At 41.3% G+C, this 26,505-nt stretch overlaps 1 protein-coding gene across 1 annotated transcript in view; it reads right to left on the reverse strand.

Annotated features, from left to right (window-relative positions):
• The window catches only part of MTA3 (metastasis associated 1 family member 3), a 122,178-nt gene that overhangs the window by 19,613 nt on the left and 76,060 nt on the right, over positions 1-26,505 (reverse strand). Inside the window, exons 7-8 of the mRNA XM_054169086.1 lie at positions 22,772-22,874; positions 2,930-3,029 (exon numbers count right to left, since the gene is read on the reverse strand). Coding sequence (XP_054025061.1) covers positions 2,930-3,029; positions 22,772-22,874 — 203 coding nt within the window. The remainder of the gene's footprint in view (positions 1-2,929; positions 3,030-22,771; positions 22,875-26,505) is intronic.

The following is a 26,505-nucleotide window of genomic DNA, read 5'->3' on the forward strand; positions in this document are numbered from 1 at the left end:
GGGGACACAGTCTCAAGCTGTGTCAGGGGAGGTTTAGACTCGAAGTGAGGAGAAAGTTCTTCACTGAGCGAGTAATTCGTCATTGGAATGTGCTGCCCAGGGAGGTGGTGGAGTCACCGTCCCTGGAGCTGTTCAAGAGGAGATTGGACGTGGCACTGGGTGCCATGGTCTAGTCGTGAGGTCTACCGAGACAGGTTGGACTCGATGATCCTTGGTGTCTCTTCCAACCTTAGTTATACTGTGAGACTGTGATACTGTGATTTTTAAAAAATCACAAAAAAGCCATCACTCAAGGAAAAATCCTGTTCATACTGCTTCATTTTGAAGAAACATTCAAAACCGTATTTATGTCCTTAAAGTAGTGCAGGCTCTCCCAAACAAGCCCACCACAAAGAGAAAGCAATTCCAGTAACCTGACTTGCTCTCATCATCGGTGCATGCACTACACAACATCTAGGAATGTGAAACTAGAAGTCTTTCCAGTTTCTTTCTCTTCTCTCAGATCAGTTTTCATTACAAAATAAAATACTGCCTCTGAGGAGGCTAGAAATGCAAGTTTCAGGAGGTGGGTTGTCTCACAAGTCTTTATCACTGTAAAAAAAGAATATTTTCTATCATCTAAGAAGGCAAGCACACAGTGTCTCATGTCTTTCATAAGCATTGGTAGTTTCCTGCCTTATTTCATTACCTTTCCCACATTATCAAAATAAGGAAACCTGTAAGTAGCCTCTCACTTGCTATTAAGCTTCTAGACCTCCCTAATGTGTATAGCCATCCTGAATGTAATGATGTTTACAACCTATGCATTTATCATTTGGGGGTATCAGCCTGTTTACAGTCCTCTCTAATCAAAGCAACTAACTAGGAATACAGGAAAGGCACAGCTGTACAGAAATCCTGTTAATTGCACTGTAGGTGCAAGGGCTGTCTACCTTGCATTAAGAGTACAGAGTAATTTTCTTAGTGCACCTACATCCCTTCCAAGCATTAAGGAGATACACAACAAGTTCTGCAAACATTGGTACTAACTTCAACTACTGCTCAAAATATGCTCCAAATTAACATGGGAATGTCTGAAAGACTACTGAAATGACAAAGGTGTCTTTTTATAACTTAGAAAACAAGTACCTTGCCAAGGACCCAAAGAGAAGGGTTTTAAAATCTGAGAGGATAGGAAAATGAGAACAGAGACACAATAATTAAACCTGAGGTGGTTCCTTTAGAGCCTCATTGGAAGATATGCCTTTCATTAAGTGTAATGGAACTTAATGGATCATTTTTATGGGAAAACATTTATACAGCACTCAAGCACTCCCTTTATTAGCAGTAATGCATATGTACTTTCAAACAGGAAGATATTGCTGTAAGAATGCATGTATCTTATCAGTCGCTGAATACCGTAAGATGGATGTTCAGTGTGTGGGATTTATGAGAAATTCTTAATCCAATGAAACCTTAGTAAAATGCAAAACGTTAAACTGAAGAACCATCTTGATGGGGGAAAAAATTAAGTATTTAATGTTATCTGAATTGTGTTGGTAAGGTAACATCAGCAAGAGTGAAACAGTAAACTTATTCTGAGTACTAGTTAAAACGTTACATTTTTCCACTGCCTTCAGCATACTGCTGCAGTCTAGACTACATCAGATTCTTGTTTAGTAGCCTCTGAGCACACTGAAAAGTGCAAAAAATTAAATTATATTCATTAGTATCATGAGAAAATTTTTTATCTGGAATGTAAGAACTGCCCTATTGAATCAGACCAGTAATCCATCTAGCCAAGCATTCTGTCTCTGTACCAAGAGATGTTACAAAATATATGCAGGTAAGTCAAACCACACTCTGAGACAAATTTAACAGCGCCTACAAACCTTGGGAATGAGGAATGCTAGGTGGTACCTCTTACTGCTCTCCTCAGTACAAATTTATTTATGTTTCTGATTGCTTTGTTTGGCTGCTGAATTTTCTGGTTTGTTTTTCAAACGTGCTGATGCTCTCTGTTCCCACAAACTTTTGTGCAACTAAATTCCACGGGCTCTCTAGCCACTTTATAAGGCAGTATCTTAACAATTTTAAACTGACCTCTTAGTTTCATCAACTGTTCTCTAGCTCAAATACTCAAGTGTCTGATGAATGGCAGATCTACTTTAGCCTTTGCTATCATCTTCATGATTCTGTGCACAAATACTAAACATAACAATTTCTTCTAATGTCTTTGGAAATCTAAGTCAAATTTCATTCTATGATACCCTAAGATTTTGTGTCCTCATGGTCTTCCTGGCACACTTGTATTAATCACTCAGAATCAAGTAAAGGTTCAAAAAGACCTTTAAGATTGTCAGGTTCAACTCTAAAGTAGCACTTCCTGTCATATCTCAGCCAGTATGAATACAGAGAGATAACATTTTGGTCTGTAGTCACAGTATTTTTAACTTTCTTTAAAAGATGCAGATGCTTACATTACAGTAAATACTCAAACTAAGGAAACTTAACTAAGGATATCTTAGGAAAACGTTCTTAGAAATGTTGCTTACAAAGTTAGATTGCATCTCCTTTAGAAAATCCACTGACACATTATCTAGTAAGTACAAAATATTATCTAAACAATTTTCAACCACCTTTATTACCCCAAACTTTAAATCACACTATTGATCAATTCTACTAAATGAATCTCTGCATAATGTGCATTATCCACTCTGCTGTGCAAATCATCACATATGAAGATACTATATTTAAACAGATTTCAACTAAAGTCAACTGATTTACAGTCTGATTACAAGGGCAGTAACAATAATCTAACAGAAAACACACAGGATTACCTGCCACACACACAAACCTCGCATGTATCTAAGTAAAATGCATGTATCTAAATAATCTGTTCAGGTCACACATATTAAAAAAGCTGTAGTGTTTTTAAGAAACTACCTACCAGTGTGATGTCTCGGGAAGCAGCAGCTGCACTCATGTGTAAACTTGGTTGCCTAACAGAGCTACTGCAGTCCAATGCTCGAGCAAACGTGCCAACCGCACTACAACAGAGAAACAGCAGACAGTGAATACATAGAAAGACATAATCACTTTTTAATGGTCAGACCATGTCATATCTATAAAATCATCCTCTAAAAAATAGAAGTCACATACTGTTACTTTTAAGATTTCACCAGTTCTGATGGGCTACTCTACAAAACCCCAGGTCGGCTGTCTACAGATAGAAATGCTTGTCTCTAAGAGGAAAAAGAATCTTGGGACATGAACTAGCAGGGCTGGTTAATAGGTCTTTAATTTTTAAGGGGAAAGAAGGAAAAAACAGGCTCACTGAAGACAAACCTGGGACAATTGTGAGGCAGGGAACCAGCTCCACTGCTATCCCAGGGGCTGTAGGGGATGGTGGATTATGTGACACCCACAATGGTAACAGATACTCCTCTGCTAAATGTCTGAAGTGTCTGTATAACAATACAAGAAGCATGGGAAATAAGCCAGATGAACTAGAAACCTGGAGCCACAGGGCTATGGTCTTGTCACTATTACAGAGACTTGGTGGGACAGCTCACATGATTGGAATGCGGAAGTAGCCTCACGATCAAGTGCCCTGGTGCTCATGGGTGACTTCAACCACCCTGATACTAGTTGGAAAGATCACACAGCCAAGCATAAACAGTCCAAAAGGTTCCTGCAGTGCAGGGATGATGAACACAGTCTCAGGCTGCGCCAGGGGAGGTTCAGGCTGGATGTTAGAAAAAAGTTCTATAAAGAAAGAGTGATTGCCCATTGGAATGGGCTGCCTGGGGAGGTGGTGGAGTCGCCATCACTGGAGGTTTTCAGGAGGAGACTTGATGGGGTGCTTGGTGCCGTGGGTTAGTTGTTTGGGCAGTGTTGGATTGGTTGATAATTTGGACGCGATGATCTTGAAGGTCTCTTCCAACCTGGTTTATTCTATGTATTCTATGTAACCAACAAGGAGGAGCATGATGCCTGACCTCGTATTAACAAACAAAGAAGGACTGGTAGTAGATGTTAAGGTTGGGGGTAATCATGGCTGTAGTTACCATGACAAATGTCAACGCTGGACTTTAAGATGGATAACTTTGCCCTCTTCAAAACTCAGAAATATCCAGTGGGCCAGGGCTTGAGAAGGAAGAGGGGCCCAAGAGAGCTGGTTAGTATTCAAACATTACCTCCTCCAAGCTCAAGAAAAATGTAAGTCAGGGAGGCAGAATCAAGTCAGGGAGGCAGAAACCTTCATGGACAAGTAAGGAACTCTTAGAAAAACTCAAAAAGGAGGTTGACAAAACGTGGAAAAAAGGTCAGGTTAATTGGGAGGATTATAGAGCTGCACCCAGAGAATGCAGAGATGAAACAAGAAAGGCCAAGGCCCTCCTGAAACTGAGTCTTGCCAGGGGGGGTGAAAGAGAACAAGAAGAGCTTTTTCAAATATATCAATGATAAAAACAAGAGTAGGAAAAAGGTGGGCCCACTACTGAATGATATGGGAGATACAGTTACTGATAATGCAGAGATGGCAGAGTTGCTGAATGCTGCCTTTGCCTCAGTCTTTACTCCTAAGGGCAGCCCTGGAATCAAGGGAACAGAACTGGAAGGAAGAAGGCACTCCACTGGTCAGTCAGGACCAGGTTAGAGATCTCTTGTACCAACTGATGACACACAAATCCATGGCCCCCCATGGGGTGCATCCACAAGTGCTGAGAGAGCTGGCTGATACTGTTGCTGAGCCTCTCTCCATCACTTTTGAAGAGTCACGGAGAACAGGAGAGGTGCCTGATGCCTGGAACAATGCAGAAGTCATTCCAGTCTTCAAAAAAGGCAAGAAGGAGGACCCGGGAAACTACAGACCTCACTTCCATCCCTGGAAAGATGATGGCACAGCTCATTCTGGGAATCATCTCTAACCACATGGAAGACAGGAAGGTTATCAAGAGTAGGGGAGATCCTGCATGACTAATCTCCTAGCCTTCTATGAAACCATGACCAAATGAGTAGATGAGGGAGGAGCAGTGGATGTCATATACCTTGACTTCAGTAAGGCTTTTGATACTCTCTCTTGTAACATCCTCATAGAAAAGCTTAGGAAATGTGGCAGACAGTTGGTCTGTGAGGTGGATTGAAAACTGGCTCAACAACAGAGTTCAGAGGGCTGTCATCAGTGGCACAGAGACAACTTGGAGCCCTGTGGACAGTGGTGCTCCCCAGGGATCAGTACTGGGTCCAGTTTTGTTCCGTAGCTTTATCAATGACCTGGATGAGGGGATTGAGAGTACCCTCAGCACATTCCTGATGATACAAAAAAACTGTGGGGCAGGGAGCTGGGTGGTGGTGGTGGCTGATGCCCTGTCAGGCTGTGCAGCCATCCAACAAGATCTGGACAGGCTGGAGAACTGGCTGCAGGCAAATCTCATGAAGTTCAATAAAGACTAGTGCAGGGTCCTGCATCTGGGAAGGAGTAACAACAGGTTAGGGCCTGCCTGTCTGGAAAGCAGCTCCACAAAGGAAGATCTTAGAGTCCTGGCAGACAGCAAGTTCTCCATGGGACAACTATGTGTCCTTGTGTCAAAGAAAGCCAATGGTATTCTGGGGTGCATCAAGAAAAGTGTGTCCATCAGGTTTAGGGAGGTTCTTCTCCCCTTCTGCTCTGCCCTAGTGAGACCACACCTGGAATACTGTGTCCAGTTTTGGGCTCTCCTGTTCAAGAAAGGGATCTGCTGGAAAGAATCCAGCAGAAAGCTGTGAGGATTATCAGGGGACTTGTGCATCTCCCCTGTGAAGGGAGACTGTGAAACCTGGGGCTCATCAATGTCTATAAATATCTGAGGGGTGGGTATCAAGTGGATGGGGCCAATCTCTTTTCAGTGGTGCACAATAATAAGACAAGGAACAACAGGTAAAAGCATGAACATAGAAGATTTCACCACAACACGAGGAGAAACTTCTTTACAGAGAGGGTGACAGCACTGGAACAGGCTGCCCAGTGAGGTTGTGGAGTTTCCTCCTCTGGACACATTCAAAATCTGCCTGGATGCATTCCTGTGCGAACTACCCTGGGTGATCCTGCTTTGGCATGGGGTTGGACCTGATGATCTCTGGAGGTCCCTTCCAACCTCTAACATTCTGTGATTCTGGGAAGGACAATTTGATAGAGGCAAATCTCTAAACCTTGCAGTATGAACTTGTGACTCTCCACTAAAAGTAACAATCCACATATAAGAGCAACAGTATGGAAACAAAAGATACTCGGAGAACTCTGAAGTACCAACTTTTAAATGTACAATTCCTTTAGTAATTATGAAGTCAAATATTCTACTCAGTTTGGGTTTTATAACTATCACTGTTATTTTTTAAATTAAAAAGCTGTTTAACAAATTATAATACAATTTAAAAAGAGCATTCACCATGTTCCCATGAGGAAATTACCAACACTTTATTCACAGTAATGCATGCCTACTACTCCCATTAGGGAATTAAAGAAAGAATACTAGCTTAGTCTAAGGTACTTCCAAAATCACATTTTTGTCACAGGTTTTCCATACTAATAAAATAAATGGATCTCCCAAGCTACTCAATAAAAGTATTCCAACACGATTGAAATGGACTAGTTTTTCTCTATGCCTTTACCTTGCTTTTTCTCTTCTGTTGATAAACTGCACATGGCATTTATTATACTTGGCATAACATTAAAAGGTAAGGAATGGAGATAGAGAATCAGCGTAATAGTGACTGTTCTAAACAGCAAGATTTTCATGGAGGCAGATCTGTATGTCATGCACAGTAAAGGGAAAGATGTGCATGTGAATTTGGGTTCACCATATCATGAAGGACATGAGCAAAGATGCAGTGACACATAAGAAAGGTTATTAATTAACAGAAGTTGCTCTAGCAGCCTGAGTTGCAAAACAACTCATGCTTGAGCTGCATTGTGTCATTATGATAATCAGAAAAAACATTGTTATGACCCAATCACACACCTAACATTTTTAATACAGTCTAAGTCTCTGGACTGCAGCATAGAGCCTTATTCAGCAATGACACCCCACACAGGTTTTCAGTGCAAAATTATACCAATAAGGAGTGTTATTGACAGATCAAAACACTCTAAGTGGCACATTAGTGCATACTATAAACTCGACATTCAGCCAAAAAACTACATAACATGCATCAAGAGTTTAACTCACTAAAGTGTATTACTGATCATGGAGAATGTGATAGTAACATCTGCTATTGAAATTTTATCTTGGATTTCTGAATGTTTAATACTGAATGGATGTTTCAGTACTTGCTGCCAGAAGCTTATATAACACAGTATTTTAAGTTAACAGTTAAGATTCAACAGCAGTGACTCACACTCTGGATACTAACTGCTTAAATTTCTAAAGGCTATGGAATAAATAAGTTACATTCAAATGCTGGTCCACAACCTTTGCTCCTTCTTTGTAGAGATGGTAACATGACAAGAACACACATACACATTCTATTTTACTCTTTTGTTTTTTGGCAAAAAGTTGGCAATGCAGAATCACAGAATGTTAGGGGTTGTGTCATGGGTTGAATTGAACTTGCTGCTGTTATTCATACCAAGCTGCAGTCATGACAGCTTCAAAAATGAAAGTGCTAACTGGAGCAAAGTATTATAGGGCTTGAAGTTCAGATTGCAGCATGGGAGGCTTCCTGTTCTGGTTGCTGGTTCTGGATTCTGGTTTCTTGCGTGGTGGCTGTTTTCTGCAGACATGGCAGAGGAAGAGTGGGAGTCGGGTAGCTACTGGTTTTGGTTTCCTGTCTTACGGTGTTTTTTTTTCCCCCTGTATTTCACTGTGCTGCTTCTACAAATAGGTTAAGCTAAGGTAATTGTGCATTATTAATTAGTTGTTACACATTGTGCTTATGATATATTACATTACATTAAACCATTATCTCTTTATCTCAGCCCTGAGCTGTGTGTCTTACTTTTCCCCTCACTTTCATGCTGGGGGAGCAAGCAGTTTAGCCCTTGCACTCAATCATTACATTCTTTTATGAACCCAATGTGTGGCAGCAAAAGCAGCTGTCTTAAGACTGTCAATTTTGGCAAGAGACAAAAGGGTTGAGATAAACAAGGAGGAGAGTCAGTTACATCTTGAAGCTTGTTAAGAAAGTTTTCTGTAAGTTTTCTTTTGTTATTTTTTTTTCCTTTTCTGTTGTGTGCTGTATTTCCTTTCTGGGGGCCAATGTGCTGGGGTCCTGTATGTGCTTGTGGTGGTGCAAGGAAAAGGAGCATAATGCAGTTTGCAAAAGATAAGGATGAACCGGGGAACTAAAAGAAAGAGCAAGCTGTTTGCTCAATCAGCTCTTAAAGTTCTCAAGCTTTGGAAGATGGCGAAGGTCAGTGGATAGAACTAGCAAAAGCCTGAGGGAGGTGAGGAAAATCTCTCCTCCTCTGTACAGGCCTGAATTTCAGCCATGAGGAACAGATGCTCTGCTGTCTGAGGGAGAAAATCTGAGAGGTACATACACCGGCATACCCTGTGGGTTTTGTTGCATGACCATGGGGAGGACATGAGGAAGTGGGATGGAAAACCCATTTCAGTCTTAGCTTCATGAGTAAATAAATTAGAGGGGAAATCTCCCCTGAAGAATGCTGCCTCAGTTTCCAGTGGAAAATCACCCAAGAAGAGCAGACAAGCTGATACTGTTTCTGATTCTTCCGAAGGGAATCCCCAAAGCATCCTCACAGGATGCAGGTGATTCTAATCAGAATTAGAAGGACCCTGCCTGCAAACAGATTGAGGAGAGGGACAACTGGTTTTGTTGCACTATATGGAACCAATGCCTTGGCAGGTTGAAGAGGTGGAACCTGTCTGTATTTCTGGTGTGACAGAGGGATCTCCACTCCTGCATGTGCTGGAAGCTGAGCACCAGAATGAAGTCACAGTGTTCTTTCACTTGAAGGAGTAGAAGGAATCACTGGACTCAGCTGCTCCACTCGACTGCCCCAGGGATGGAAACACAGCCCCACCATTTGGACTAGTCATGGACTGTTCCAGACTGTAATGGAACAGAGTGGAACTCCAGAGCATCTGCACTGAGCAGTCTTCTGTGTACTGCAACGTGATCTCACTTTGAGTGAGAATGGACAGTGAATGATTTATGATGTACATTGTTCAATGTTAATTGCTGCTGGGCGTGATGCAGATGGTATAGAGTAAGGGGTGGAGAAGTAACAGATTGAATTGAACCTGATGCTGTTATTTGTACCAGGCTGCATTCATCTCAACTTCAAAAACTAAAGTGCTAACTGGAGCAAAGTATTATGGGGCTTGAAGTTCAGATTGCAACATAGGAGGCTTCCTGTTCTGGCTGCTGCTTCTGGGTTCCAGTTTCTTGGATGTTGCCTCTTCTCTGCAGAAAGGACAGTGGAAAGAGGTTTGGTTTCCTGTTTGGGGCTGGATGTTTTTTCCCCTCTGTATTTCACTGCACCATTTCTGCAAATAGGCTAAGCTAAGGTAATTATGTATTGTATTATTAGATTAATTAGATTATTAGCTAAGGCAATTTTGCATTGTGTTTATCATATCATATGTTATGAAGAACTCTTATCTCCATCTCAGATAGACCAAATGATCCAGCATTACCTTAATTATTGTAGTAGTTTAGCCCACTAGCATTAACAAAAACTCGGCTCACTCAGGGAAAGCAAATGGAAGCTATATTTACAAGCAAAACTACACTCTACAATGGAATGCAATGAATATGTACAAATATACAGGGTTGACAGCATTACACAGGTATTTACAATCAGAAAACAGTAAGGAACACCCCCGCATGGGCAAAACTGCCCTGCTTCCCCCCTAACTTCCCCCGCCACTTTCCTCTGTTTAATTAGAAGAAAAAGAGATGTTAGAGAGTTAGTGTGCTTATCTCAAGGTTAGGCTGATAAGATTCTCCCAGCTGAGTAGAGCAGAAAGCAGCCTCAGCAGCCAGAAGAAGGGGAAAGGAAGGAAGAAGAATGTGAGCTTGTTAGACTACGTCCCACAAATCTGACCAATTAAATTCGCTTAGAACAATCTTTTGTTTTCCTTTTTACACCCAGATGTGGATTTGTTTATATTTCTTCACTCTTCTGCTCGAAAATCTGCAGATAACTTTTAAAGACATAGCCTGAAACTGTCACAATCCACCCCTTCTAAACAATTTCATTGGCTGTTAATACTATCCATCTAATCTATAACAATATCTACAATGAGTAAATAAAGTTCACAGTCCATTCTGGCTATCCTCAGATGTAGATGATTCAGAAGTCCATAAACCAGAAAACAGGAAAAAGCAGAAAGCAGTTTGTCTCTTTACAGCTGAAATGAAGAAAAGAAACAGGGACTTTCAGGTGACTCAGGGCTCTCAGTATTCTCAGGGTTCATGTACCATAGATTCCTCATGGATTCTTCCTTTGGGCACAATGTTGTATCTGTACAACACTCTGAATTTAAACTCTCTCAGCTAAAGTTAGATTTCTTTGTGAAACACACTGAATTTCACCATTCTCTTGCATTACCCAGTAAATGTGACCCCTCGGACAGGTTTGGCCTCTCCTGAGGGAGAAAATACCCAAACAGTTCTGCCTAACAAATTCTTTTCTCTAACATCAGGAACTCTATCACCTTCTACTTTTTGTAGCAGATCTGAGTGTGCAGGTCCAGCTCTATTCACTGAACCTCTACTATTTACCAGCCAGGTTGATTATGCTAGATGCTTCTCCCAGTTTTTCAAAGATCCACCCCCCCCCATGGCTTTGAGAGTGACCTTCAGCAAACCATTGTAGCAGTCATACTCCCTGCAGCTGGTGAATAGTAGGCGATGTGGAATATCCACTCCATGCCTGCTCTGTGGCCCAGTTCTTCACATGATTGTTTTTGAAGTGAGTTCTGTTGTCTGACTCAATCCTGACTGGAGGTCTGTGTCTCCATAGGATTTGTCTCTCCAGACCAAGAATGGTGTTAAGTGCAGCAGCATAATGAACTGGATAAGTTTCCAACCATCCAGTGTTTGCCTCTACCATAGTCAGCACATATTGCTTACCAGAACCAGAACAAAGTAGAGTGATATAGTCAATCTGCCAGGCCTCACCACACTTGAACTTGGACCATCTGTCACCATACCACCAGGGCTTGATTGGCTTTACCTACTTAAAAGCAGCACAAATGTCAGAGTCATGAATGACTTGTGTGATAGCATCCATGGAAATGTCTATGGATCTGTCACGAGCCCACTGGTAGGTTGCATCTCTGCCTTGATGTCCTGACGAATCGTGAGCCCACCAAGGTCAGAACATCTCACCTCGGTGTTTCCAGTCCAGATCAAGATCAGAGTCCTTGTCTGCTTGAGAAACTCTTGCAGCTAAATCTGCCTGATGGTTATGTTGCTGTTCCTCAGTAGCTTTGCTCTTAGGAATGTGAGCATCAATGTGTCTCACCTTCACTGGAATTCTCTTGATTTGATCAGCAATGTCCTGCCACAGGTCAGCTGCCCAGATGGGTTTTCCTTTCCTCTGCCAGCCATTCTTTTTCCAGTTCTTTAGCCAACCCCACAGAGCATTGGCTACCATCCATGGGTTGGTGTAGAGATAAAGCTTTGGCCACCTCTCACGTTCAGCTATGTCAAGAGCTAGCTGGACATGATCTACCTCTGCACATTGCCTGGATTCTCCTTCTCCATCCTTTGCTTCTGCACTCTGTGTGTAGGACTCCACACTGCAGACTTCCACCTTCGCTTGTTCCTGGCGAGATGACAGGAACCAGATGTGAACAAAGCATATTTCTTTTCATCATCAGAAAGGTCACTGTAAGGAGAAGCTTCCTCAGCACGAGTTACTCTCTCCTCTGGAGGGTTAGTACAGTTGGTATTTTCAGGCCAGCTTGTGATCACCTCCACCAGAGCAGGTCTTTCAAGATTTCCCATTCGAGCTCTCTGTGTTATCAGAGCCATCCACTTGGACCAGGTGGAATCTGTGGTATGACCTTTACCTTTGAACATCCAATCCAAAACTGGTAATCTGGGAGCTAAGAGAAGTTGTGATTCAGTTCCAATCACTTCAGAAGCTGCTTTTACTCCTTCATAGGCAGCTAGGATCACTTCCTCTGTTGGAGTATAATTAGCCTCTAAACCTCTGTAACCTCGACTCCAGAAACCAAGAGGTCATCCACGTGTCTCACCTGGAGCTCTTTACCACAAGCACCAGGTTGGACCATTGTCACCTGCAGCTGTGTACAAAATGTTCTTAATGTCTGTAACAGCTCAGACAGGTCCCAGACCCATTGCTTGAACTACCTCTTGCTTTACCTGGTCAAAGGCTGCTTGTTGTTCAGGTCCCCAGTGGAAACTGTTCCTCTTTCGAGTCACATCATACAGAGGTTTCACAATCTGACTGTATCCAGGCATGTGCAGTCTCCAAAATCCCACTATTCCCAAGAAACATAGAGTTTCTTGCTTGTTCGTGGGATTTGCCATGGTAGAGACTCTGTTTACCACATCCACTGGAATGTGTCGGCATCCGTCCTGCCACCGCACTCCCAGAAACTGGATCTCTCTGGCAGGTCCTTTCACCTTGCCTCATTTAATGGCCAAACAGCTTTCAGGAGAATGTCAATGATTTTGTTACCTTTCTCTAAGACTTCTTCGCAGTTTTACCCCAGACAACGATATGATCAATGAACTGGATGTGTTCTGGAGCACCACCTTCCTCCAGAGCATCATGGATAACTGCATGACAGATGCTGGAGCTGTGGATCCAGCCCATTGGCAGTCTGTTGAAAGTGTACTGGATTCCTCTCCAGGTGAAAGCAAACTGAGGCCTGCACTCCTCTGCTATGGGAATAGAGAAGAAGGCATTAGCAATGTCTATGGTAGCATACCATTTGGCCTCTTTGGATTCCAGCTCATACTGGAGTTCCATCATGTCTGGTACTGCTGCACTCATAGGTGGTGTTACTTCATTCAGGGCTCGGTAGTCCACTGTCAGACGCCAGTCTCCATTCGGCTTTCGCACAGGCCACACTGGACTGTTGAAAGGTGAATGGGTTTTGCTGATGACTTTCTGACTCTCCAACTGACAAATCAGATTCTGAGTGGGCAACAAAGAGTCAGGGTTGGTTCTGTACTGCCTATGATGCACAGTCCGAGAAGCTACCAGGAACTTTATATCCTCTAGGGGACACAGTCTCAAGCTGCGCCAGGGGAAGTTTAGGCTCGAGGTGAGGAGAAAGTTATTCACTGAGCGAGTCATTCGTCATTGGAATGTACTGCCCAGGGAGGTGGTGGAGTCACCGTCCCTGGAGGTGTTCAAGAGGGGATTGGATGTGGCACTTGGTGCCATGGTCTAGTCATGAGGTCTGTGGTGACAGGTTGGACTCAATGATCTTTGAGGTCTCTTCCAACCTTAGTGATACTGTGATACTGTGATACTTTATCTCATGTTGTCCCATAACTGAAGATTCATCAGAAAGCTCAGGTCTAACAGACAGCTTCAATTTTTCTCCATCAACTTCTACAGAAGCTACTCCAGAACCCCATTTGTAACCCTTAGGGTCTTTGAAACACCCTTCTCTCAGAAAATCAATTCCCAAAATACAAGGTGCATCAGGTCTGGTCACAACAGTATGCTTCTTCCACTCCTTAGAAGTTAAACTTATATCAATTTCTATCTTAGTCAACTTTTGAGATCCACCAGTGACTTCCAGAACAGTTATAGGCTCTGATCCCTGATAATTTGATGGCATTATGGTGCATTGAGCTCCTTTGTCAACCAAGGCCCTGTACTTCCAAAATTGTGAAGTGCCAGGCCACAGGATGTACACATCCCAATAGATTCTGTTATGTCCATGATCCCTCTCCTTCCCCCAGCAGGAGGCAGGGCACCCCTAATTATGGGGAATAGGTCCACATGTGCAGTTAGCACAGCATCCAGTGTTAGAATTCGAATCACTGTTGGAGCTATTAGTTGTCCTGGGAAACTGTGGAAGTAACAGCTACCCTTCTGGTATTGCTACCTCTGACTCTGCCACTCTGCAGTTCCCTCAGCCTCCTGGAAAGATCAGCAGTTGGTTGCCCATCCCATCTGTTCATGTTCTCACCAAACTGATCACGCAGAGTTATCCAAATACTCCCATGTGATTGCCTCTGTGGTCTGTTTTGGTTTGACCTGTTTTGGAATATCCTCCTTCGAGGACGTCTATTCCTCACAGATGAAACTTGTATCCATCTGGAGGAAGAATTGGAATTATCTCCTTGTGCCAGTTTGGATATGGAGTTTTTTAATTCCTCCTTCAGCTCTTTCATGCAATTCTCAATTTTTCCAGACAGAGTTTCAATGGCTGAAACCACAGAAACACGTGTGAGACTATCTTCCAGTTGTCTCATTTGGTCAGTTAAATGGCCAACCGTAGGAGGAGCTCCACCATAATTTCTTGCCACAATTCTGCTTGCCAGAATAGTAGCACAATTAGGAGGAGCAAGTTTGATAAGCTTTTTAGCAAGACCAGTTCCCACAGGAATTTCATCAGGATTCAGAGTACCATGGTCTCCATACATCACCTCTCCAACAGCAAATTCTCTCAAATGCTCAATTCCAGAGTTCAGGATCCCATAGAAGGTCATCTCTGGATGGGTATCTCATAAGAGCTGCCAGTGAAAGGCATGTCCACAGAGAAACCTTACCAAGACACCTGCCTAGATGTCTATCTATCCCGCTATCTTTTGAGAGAGTTCCCAGCTGAGATGCTGACTTGTCTCCCACTATTACAGCTGGTGCACCTGTAACAAAACACTTGCCAAGCCAGGCTACAATTGGCTCATTCTCTCCTCTGATGTAATCCTTTCTTACATGCCTAATTTCCTGTCTGGGGGCATTTGCTGTTTGGATATCATCTTGATCTTGCTCGTCATCTGTCTCATCTTCCTGTAGTTGTTGTCCCCATTTTCCTGTTTCCACTCTCTTAAGTACCTCTTTAAGTTCAGAAACACCTCCATTAGCTGCTGTCCTACCAGAACCTGTATCCTGTCCTCTATCTCCATTATCCAGTGATGGTCTCAATAATTCAGCTATGTTTTTAAAACAAACCTTCTCTCCATACACAGCAGGATCTTTTTTAACAGAAGTTCCCTCACCAGCAGAGGAATCTTGCTGCTCCCCTGGGTCGGATCCAGCATCTGCGTTTCACCTGCCTCTCTTATCTAAAGCTGCAATTGCTTAATTGGAGCTACATTTGTATTTACAGCAGGCTTAACAGAAGCAGACAGGTTTTGAGACACAGCAGCTGTTGCAGAGGCCACTTCTGGTCCTGCCGATGCAGAAGGAAATGATTTTGCCTCTCTAATGGCTGCCAGTGACATTGCAGCTGCCACCTTAGGCACTGCTGCTGCTGGCTGATTGTCAGAATTAGTGGTGGTCCTGTCCAGAGCTGCCTTACCCATATCTTCTCCCTGTCTGTCTCTAACTACCTCTCCTATCTCTTCAACACTGGAAATCTCTAGATTTGAGTTAGAACTGCTTCTCCTATATCTAGGTCTGCGTTTAAAAATGAAGCATGTCTCAGCCACTCGCCTTTCCCAAAACAGAGCCATTAACTAGAACACATTAATTATTACCCACAGCAGGATTACACACAGCAGATAAATCACTTTAGGATGCCAGCTATTACTGAGGATGACCTTTTTGCCTACTGGAATGCTGAACTCGTGGATTTCAATAGGAAGCGTAGTTGAGGTCATATTTCCGCATCTCTTAAGCCTGAAGAACCCCAAAAATTGATCATATAACAGCTGTATTTTATACTTAAGCCAAAGGTACAATCTATATATCAGATATCTTCCCAGCTTATCAAACATTAAACCAATAATGTACTTGTAAATGATCACACTCAAAACAGAATATACCAAATGCCACAGAATCCAGTATAGCTTCATCTTGCTTCCCGTATCTGAGCAGAAATAAATTGAGCAATCTTGCCTCACATTGGGCACCAATTATTTTGTAATGTGGTAGTTTAGCCCACCAGCAAACTCGGCTCACTCAGTCAGGGAAAGCAAATGGAAGCTATATTTACAAGCAAAACTACACTCTACAATGGAATGCAATGAATATGTACAAATATACAGGGTTGACAGTATTACACAGGTATTTACAATCAGAAAACAGTAAGGAACCCCCCCTGCATGGGCAAAACTGCCCTGCTTCCCCCCTAACCTCCCCGCCACTTTCCTCTGTTTAAGTAGAAGAAAAAGAGAAAGAGATGTTAGAGAGTTAGTGTGCTTATCTCAAGGTTAGGCTGATAAGATTCTCCCAGCTGAGTAGAGCAGAAAGCAGCCTCAGCTGCAGCTAATTTTTAAAGGCATAGCCTGAAACTGTCACAATTAGGCTTTACTTATTGTAATTATTTTAAATACCAGAACCAAGAATGTTCTCTTATGGCTTTATAACAGAGGTTACAACTGACAGCCACAAAATTATAAAACAAAAGAAGATAATCCAATGCTAGGTCTAAGACTATGGAATAAATCCACAAATTCAGAAAAAATCAACAGTATCTATGTCCAAAAAAAACCTGACAGTGAACTTTCATAGGATGAAGTAGCTCATTATCCTTTTCTTCATGCCCCTGTGCCCTACATCCAGGCAAGACTTCAGATTAAGTATTGAACATAGAACAAAACACTGCTCCAAACAACTCAAGACTAAGACTTTTAAAGAAATTATTGTTATGTTTTTGCCTAAGATTAATATTAGTGGCAGTCAATGAAATTATGAAGGAGCAAATTCAAGTTAAGGTGATAATCAGATTGCTCATCAGTAACTAGTTCTGAAATAGGATGTTATTTACTAAAGAAAATCTGGAAACACCACGATTGTATCTCTTTGACTGCTATCAGTAACAGCACGTTACAAACTACTGATTAATATCTGATTGCTTCTTAAGAGAGTCTTGTGATGCTCAAAATCTTAGAAAGAAAAAAACCAACAACTTCTTCATTGGAGATACAAGTCACCAGCACGTTATTAATTAAAGCTGAAAAATACTCCTCAGATTTTTACTACTGGATAATGCACAATTGGACCTGAAGAACACATTCAAAGTTAAAAGTTGCTGTTCCAGAATACAGTTTCTTTGCAATTCTAAGCAACTGTTTGTACAATCCTATGCTTCAGTACTATCACTTCTGATAGTTACAGCACAAAAAGAGATGACATGATAAACACGAAAGCCACCTGTCTCTATTCTCACTCCAAAAGACTCTCAAAGTTAGGATAGAGTGTGGCATTACATACAAAGTCCCCTTACACCACAATTAACCTTTCATCCCATGAGCAAATAAATAAAAATGGAACATAGAATCATAGAATTGTAAGGGCTGGATGGGACCAGTCACCCACCATGGGCATGGACACCTCACACTAGATCAAGTTGCTCAGAGCTACATCCAGCCTGGCCTTAAAAACCTCCAGGCATGAGGTTTCCACCACCTCCCTGGGCAACCTGTGCCAGTGTCTCACCACCCTCATGGGGAAGAATTTCTTCCTAACATCCAATCTGAATCTACCCATTTCTAGTTTTTGCTCCATTCCCCCCAGTCCTATCACTCCCTGACACCCTACAAACATCCCTCACCAGATTTCTTGTAGCCCCCTTCAGATACGATACAATAAGGTCTCTTTGGAGCCTTCTCTTCTCCGAACTGAATAGCCCCAATTCTCTCATTCTGTCTCCATAGGACAGGTGCTCCAGCCCTCTGACCACCCTTGTGGCCCTTCCCTGAACATTCTCCAGCACATTCATATCCTTCTTGTAATAGGGGCTCCAGAACTGGATACAGTGCTCCAGGTGGGGTCCCACCATAGTGGAGTAGAGGGGGAGAATCACCTCCCTTGACCTGCTGGCCACACTTCTCTTGATGTAGCCCAGGATGTGACCGGCTTTCTGGGCTACAAGTGCACACTGCTGGCTCCTGTTGAGCTTCTCATCCACCAGCACTCCCAGGTCCTTTTCTTCAGGGCTGCTCTCCAGTCAGTCCCTGCCCAGCCTATATCAGTGCCTGGGATTGCCCCAACCCAGATGCAGGATACAGATGCATTTGGTCTTGTTGAACCTCATGAGGGTGTCATGGGCCCAGCTCTCCAGCCTGTCAAGGTCCCTCTGGATGGATCCCTTCCCTCCAGCCTGTCTGCTGCACCACACAGCTTGGTGTCATCAGCAAACCTGCTGAGGGTGCACTCAAGGCCACTGTCCATTTTGCCAACAAAGATGTTGAACAAGCCTGTTCCCAGTACTGATCCCTGAGGGACTCCACTTGTCCCTGGCCTCCACTTGGACATGGACCATTGACAGCCACCCTTTGGGTGTGGCCATCAAGCCATTTCTGTATCCACTGAATGGTCCTTCCATGGAACCCATCCTGCACCAGCCTGGAGACCAGGATGTGGTGTGGGACAGTGTCGAAAACTTTGCTCAGGTCCAGGTCAATGACCTCAGTTGCTCAGCCTTCATCTATTGATGTTGTGACCTTGTCATAGAAGGCCACCAGGTTTGTCAGGCAGGATTTGCCCTTGGTGAAGCTGTGCTGATTGTGCTCAATCACCTCTTTGTTATTCTTCTGCCTCAGCAGTGCCTCCAGGAGGGTCTGCTCCATGATCTTACCAGGCACAGAGGTGAGACTGCCTGGCCTGTAGCTCCCTGGGTCATTCCTCTTTCCCTTCTTGAAAATGGGAGTTATGTTTCCGCTTTTCCAGTCAGTGGAGACCTCCTCAGACTGCCAGGACTTTTGGAATATAACAGAGAGTGGTTTAGCAACCTCCTCTGCCAGTATCCTCAGCATCAGGTGCCATGGACTTGAACACTCTCAGGTTCTTCAGATGGGTTTTCCAGCCCCTGCCATTATCTTCTGTGAAAATCTTTTTCTCCACAGAAATGAAGTCTGCTGCATACAAGCAGTTCAATTCACAGGATATGATTTAAGTGATCATCTCTGTATGCTATCCTGTAATTTCGGTCACAGAAGATTTACAGCCCCAAAAAGTCAGGTCCATGAAAATGCTCCTGAAGGGATTTTTTTCTTTATAATATAATATATCAGAATTTATTAGAAAAATAAATTCAGCTCCAGGTCTGATTCAGTCGCTTGCAAATTAATTTGATCAAGTATAGTAATGTAAAATGCACAAAGAAAGAAGCATGTATTGGCCAAGCATGACAAACAGGCAGCAACATGCTATTATCTATACTCCTAGTAAACCTGATGTGAACATTTTCCTTTTCATTACCAAACCATATGCTTACTATTATACACTGTAATCCACCTTGGTAGCAAATTATCTCGTTTTGTGAGTGCAGCACTAGCATCGAGCTCTTTTACAGTCAGGTCTACAGTTTTCAGCTTTCCTACCACATGAGAGTCTGTTCAGGCCCATTTTCAAGTCCTTGACAAACTTTAAGAAATACCAACAGGATTATTATGTTATGCACACAACAGGAAATATTTCCTAATACTTGGAACAGAGTTAGAAATAGAACATGAGATCTCACAAGGAAATAAAGCACTCCTTGTATATGAGGAATAATAGAGACTAATGAGTGGAGAAAACAGGATACATCTCTGTCACTGTTTTAGATAAAATTAGAGATGTCATTTCAAGGCAACTGCTCCCATTGTCTTTATCTACTGCCTCTGAATCAACATCAAAAAGTATCATGCAGCATACAATCGGATAGTTTCACATACTCATAGATATTTAGTCCACAGGATTAGATATGGGTTAGCCTAAAAATAAAGCTGCTCAAAATGTGCAGTGTGGATGCTAGGTCCTCAGCACCACAACTTTCCATTCTACAAATCCACTTCTACTGCATTGTACTACTTGCTAACATGAGCAGATCTAAACTGCTGTTGCAACTTCTCAGAATCCTGCTCTTCGAAGCTAGCAGACAAAATACATGATAGAACAAAAAATGGATAATGAAGCTTTATCATATTTGAATGGAGTAGAAAACAGTGCTGGAATTCTCATTGCTAAAGTATAAATAGCAGTGTATTATCCCCCGAAAAATCACAACCAGAATACATTCGTCTGATGCCTCAAGCTTCTCCTAACAGATGCTTTTGCTAGTTCATGCAAGACTCTCTACCACCACTATGGTACTTAAAGCTTTGTAAATCCAGAGTCAAGCAAGACTACTTGGGGAGCTCCAAGTTAAGGATTTTTCCGCTCAAGTACTCCTGATTTTTGCAAAATCTCCATAGATTTCTCTGTCACTTCTATCTCCAATTTCTTTTCAGGACAGGTACATTCTTCTCTCTTTATGTCATGCAAATTATTGCACACTAGGGCTTAGTCATAAGCCCAGAGCCACCAAGAACATAAATGCAGAAAAAAGGCCTCTCCTTCCTGAGACAGCAAACAAATCTTGTCAGCCCGGGCAAGTCACATGCCGAAGGCCAAATATCAATGTTCTTGCAAACAGGCAACACAAATAGAGAAAGTGTATTTAAAGACCTTCTAAAGAATCAACCACGTGTGCCTGTGTGATCAAAAAAACTGGAGCCTGTAAGGACAAAAGCAACTCTTACCTCAACCAGAGCAGACTGAAAAAATTGAGAAATGCCCAAAGCCTCTGAGGCAGCATGGACGAAGGACCAGGTGAAAATGCTTTTAAAGTTTCAAATACAGACAGCACAGACACACTTAACCAAAATCACACAAAGGAGAGCATTTAGGCCAAAGTTATAGCCAAAATTTCAAACTTGTAAAACTGAACACAACTAGAGAAATAGCATTCTCACTGGAACCTCAGCGGGCACTGCCAGTGCTTAGTGAACAGTTAGGCCACAGAAGAGCCATCTTCTGAGTGTATGCAGTTTAGCAGACCATAATATCAACTCACTGTTACTCAAAAGATTTTAATGGTCTATGATAATGAAAACTTTTAGCTGCAAGAATACAACATACCCAATTTAAAGCTGTTACAACCATCATAGCTGAACTGCTTCTCCAGAAACTGGTGAAAACCTGTTTCAGAAGCAGTAAACACAGCAGAAATGTAATCTTGTAGTCCATGAATACAGAAGTATATGGAAACCTGGAAATAGTTTCTGTTCAAAAGCAGCTCACAGAGATTAATGGAGTGTCATGGAAGAACATCAACAAAGGGTTTCCTGGCTTAGATCTGATTACAGATGGTCATTAGTGATTGCCTTCCACAGGATCTTTCATAACTAAAATCAGTCACCTATGACCAAGACTTAGTTCCATCACAACAGAAACCTTTTATATTGAAATTTATTGACTTTTCAAACTTCTAAATGCAGTCTTGGTTGGTGCACAATACTGTACAGGACAGGATGTCTCTAAAAATTTCCTTTATTCTCTGTCACTTCCCAGTAGACTGCATTGCTACACTGCTCTAGGGACATTTTCAACTTCACAGCACATGACTCCAGTTTCCCAGAGTGGCTGAAAAAAGGGGAGTGGAGGGATGTGCAAGCAATGGATGAACACTTCAAAAATGCACACAATCTTCATGCAGCTGGTATTTTTGGGCACCCCATAATAGTCTGCCCACATGTGTCTGGGCATATTGCTAATGACAGAACTAGTTCCGTGTCTAGGTTCTATTTTATGAAGCACCTTGAAGGCACTTGTGATCCTCTTGAAGAGATTTGTATTGACCCCTATATTGCTCTGGCTTGCTTGGAAATTCAACAGGGGCAGGCCGAGTTTTACTACTGCATAGGAAATCATACTGCACTACAAAGTGGGAGAGAAGGAAGCACATACTTATAAGCTGGAAAATATAAAGCAGCTTCTTTGTTCCTTTCTTGAAATGCTTTGTTCAAAGGGAAGAAAGAATAAAGAATGAAAACTGGTAACAATGCAAACAGATTATGTGCCTAAGATTTGGGGCTATGCTTGCAACCAGGTTACAGAAAATAGAAGAGATGGAGTGATTCAGGATAAAATCCCTGCATTAGCTGCAATAAACAGTTCTCTGCCATCACTAGAACAGTACCTTTGTACTATATTTTAAGTACAAGTTACGGGACAGGTGAAACATGCTGTGTTGTATGAGCATAGAGTTGTCCTTCAGTAAGAAGTCTGTAGTCTTGGAAGTTGTTTGTTGATTGCTTTTTGAAGCAGAGAAATAATTTTTAAAGATATTTATGTATTCCAAGGGCTTTGATGTTGCTCTCAAATCTGTATAATCATGTCATTAATTTATAAAATCGACCTGACCAAATAGTTTTCACTAATGAAATGTATCACTTGAAAACTTTCATTCATGTATTAATCCAAAATAATTGCACTGCACATTATTTTGCTCATCTGTAAATTGGGCAAGTTCTGCATTATTTCATTTGCTAACATTTTCTTTATTTGTACTCTTAACTTTTACCTTACATTATGAAATTTCAAGTACTATAAGACTGAAATATTAGCATTGACATCCTGTTTCATTACGCTGAGGGGAAAACCGGCTGCTACCTGAAGCACCGAATGCTACTAAACTCGCGGTACCGCCAGTGCGGCATTATTCCAAAACTCACTGGTTTTTGTCTTTTCTCTCTTCTGTATCGGTAGCTTCAATAAATATGCAGAAGGCTATGGTTTGACTTTCTCTTTTAGCTAACTGGGGGAAAAAGAAGGGCTCACAAAATGGCAAACAAGTGGAGCGACATGATCTAGGGGAATAAACAGTTATTAGAAAACGAAGATGATTTTTGTTTAATTAGATGATTTTAATCTTACCGTGCTACAACTAAAAACTGGTCAATCTGATGGTCAGTAAGTGGGCTATCTGGATCCCATACTTTTACTTCCAGCTTTGCCTGTTCTCTGTCATCTAATTCTCCTGTCAAAAGGTAGATGGAACAAAACACTTATTAATCACAATGCTTTTTTTCTGTGTATTTCTTGTACTATGTTTAAAAGAGACACTTGTACATTTTCAAACACATACAGTACTTAAAAATCAGCAGTTATCCATTGCAATTCCATAATGCAGCATCAGTAAAATAATTACCTTCCCTTCACTCTAGCACTTCAATTTAAGGAGGCATTCTTAGGAGATTTAGTATCAAAGAAATGTAATAAAATGTAACTATAAACTTGAAACTATAACCTGAGTAATGAGTGGTTTCTCTAAATTGCTTTTCAACTATATAATAGTTACTGTTTCTCTTAAGCCATATTAAAATTAATTTTCCACTTAGGCAGCTTTACCCATTAAATTCTATCCAATTTGTATTCTATGATCACAAAACCAAAAACCATTACAAAAAAATGGCTGTATACATTTATATTTTCACTTCTTGCTCCCAGCCACTACTTTATCTGCATTGTTAACACAAATCATACTATTAAAATTCATGTGTATGTTGACTACTTATCTTATAAAACAAGGTATAATGCTACAGCACAATAAAGTTACTATGTACAACATCATCATTTCCCAACTCAGTGTGTCTGAACAGATCAGCAAGCGGCCAAATGAACAGGGGTAGTCTCTGAAATGCAATTTGCCCTTTACGCATTGTTAAAAGAGTATGGCATTTGCATTGCTCGGAAGAACAGTGAAGTGTGAAGACAGTACAATGATTCTTGTTTATATGGAAGCCTAAGTCTTGGCTTACTGCACCAGTAACTTCTATTGCAAAATGAGAAACTTTATATAGAGGCTGATTAATACATATTCTACCAGTGCAAAATTATTTACCTCTACAATGTGGCTGACACATTTGTGGCCACAAGAGATGACAACACTAAAGTTAAAATCATTGACTTTCCTCAGTATTTTAGAATGTGAGCATGTTCTTCAGTGAACACATGAAAAACTCCAATGTTTAGCTGGCTGCCAGTACTTGTCTTTGACTTTCATGAGCTACTACAAGAATAAAAACCTGTTCTGAAATGCAGCTATTCCATTTCCTTTGAAAATCTAGGCTGTGTAGATACCCCTCTGAGCACACAGAAAATCACTTTAGTCTGTGCTATTTCTTATGATTTAGTGAAAGCAGACAGTCTAAATATCCACAGTATCATCAAGACATGAATTAACCTGTACACTTAAGAGTCTAGATGCAGACTGCGAACTAAGTACTGGCTCTTCTGAAATGCAATCATGTACGGTGAGCTTCTCTAGCACATTCATTACAGAGGGAAATGAAAATGTGGATCTGTGGATCTGGATCATGTTTCAGGAACAAATGTCACAGTGGCACTCTCAGAAAAACATAGTAAATTACTTTCTTCAGATATAGAGACAATAAATAATTACCTGCCTAAATGGACTTCTGTTTCTTTTTGCACTAATTCACATCTAGTATGGGAGACAAACTGTTAACCTCTGTCAATCTTGGGTAGGATTTTAGGTCTATAAACTTATTGAATGAACTACACAACTGCCAACACATTATTTTTTGTTTCCCATCTAAGACAGACACATTGTGGTTGATGCTCTACATTTTATAAACCACATCCCAGCACTTCATTTCCATCTGTTAATATAGGGGTGTTAATATCTGCAACGTTAGTTAACTGTTTCAGGACATCATATCCTGGAGACCATGAAAATACTCAGGACAGAGTATACTTGTCACCGAGAGAAAACATCACACAAGCACCACGAGTGAGCATTCAACTAAAATGTGCCACTCTCCTGAATCACGTTTGCAAAAAGCTGAAAAAAACTGCAATACTACACATCTTACTTCAATTAGAAATAATCTTAAAACTGCTGCTATCAACATTTGTTTTAAATCTTGATAGAAGTAAACTGTCTATATCAAATAATCCAAACACATAAAGTCAATTATTTTCAGCAATGGCAGACAGAGAGTTTTCCAGAAGATAGGAGGTCTCTGCCAAACTGCACTTCTGAAAAAGACTTCATTTGTGAATTTCCACTTAAATGGCAGGCTATTATCACTTAAGCAGATCAAATCAAGGAGGCAGTCAAGCAGTGCTGTAGAAATCCCTGAAAAGCTCATTTCAGGAATAAAATTTTTGTTTACTCCCTTTGAACGTGCCACAAGAATTAGTATAGAAGGATCACAAAAGATAAGCAGGTCTTATTTCCACAGGTCTTCTTTCAAGATAGCAATTATGAAACTCCTTTGTTTTCCTTGAGCTGCTTGTCCCTAGTTAATCCTGCCTGTACCTTACACTATAGGATTTTGAACATGGCAGACCACTTTAAAACTAAAACTCCATTTCTCTATTAACACCTCTGTGTTTATCTTTGATATTTCTGAATTTGACACAGAACTGTAAGAGATGTTCAAAATGAACAGGTATCAAAATTGCTATAGCAATAATTCCTTATATTACAAATTCCAGGAGACAAACAGAATGAGGAAGTTCTCAGATACGACACTGAAAATGTTAGAAGGTTTTCAGGGCTTGCTTTATAAATGTTACCTTCCCTCACCATCATCAACATAACAATTACAGCTTCTGAAGCATGTTTGGCTATTGGTTTTGGGTGGCTGGTATAACATACCAGTGGATTGGATTTGAGTGCTGCTTAGATTAATTTTACTGAAAAACATTAGTATATAGCCAGAAATGCGCCCCGTTCCCTCTTCATCAATTACAGAATGTCTTCCTTGTCATGGTTCTGTTCTAGTAAAAAGCACAACATTATTTTCTTTAAGTAATTTTTTCTAAACCGTTAAGTTCTCCATTCCAGTGCAGTCATTTGAAACAACGCATGATAAGCCCTCCCCCCAGACAACTGCAAGAAAAATGTTACAAAACATTCGTAAGCCAAAAGCAACTTTTAACTGAATGCAATTAGGATGAAATACAAAACAATGGGAAATTGTTTTAAACAGTCTTTTAGGACTTCACTTCCTGCAGATAAATATCCCCAAGGTAATTAATACATTAGTTTCAGCACGATTCTACGTCGTTCCTATTACATATCCTACTAAACCAAAAATAACTTGCTGTATGAACTATAAACATTTACTTGCACAGACACATAAAAGGATACAATATTGTACCCTTTTAAGAAACTGCAATATGAAATCTATTCAAGTTGCATCTTTTAAACATGGTTTTCAATGAAACCGTGTCAGTTCCACTTTTCATGACAAACAGTTGACAAGATATCTGACTGAAAAATAGCTACAAGGACGGTTTTTAGAAATGCCCCTGTCAGGTATGAGATCTCACTTTTTCATTTTGCACAATCTGCACTATATTTCAAAATACTTTTTAATTTGCTTTTCCAAAAAGTAATTTAATGGTCACTTCAGTCCAAACATATGAACTAACCCCCTGCAGAGTTCAGCTTTCTGAGTGAATTTACCTTCCGTGATATGCAAAACATAGGCACCAGCTGCTTGGATTCTCAATCAGCTCCAGTATTTTGATCAGATATATCCCTGGACAGCACTTGGACACTAGACCACTAGCTTGTACTCCAGAGTTCCTTCCATTATGGAAATTCATTCAGGACTTGATACAATCTCCTGAAA

Source organism: Dryobates pubescens, chromosome 2 (genome assembly GCF_014839835.1).
Source record: "Dryobates pubescens isolate bDryPub1 chromosome 2, bDryPub1.pri, whole genome shotgun sequence".
NCBI classification, from domain to species: Eukaryota; Metazoa; Chordata; class Aves; order Piciformes; family Picidae; genus Dryobates; species Dryobates pubescens.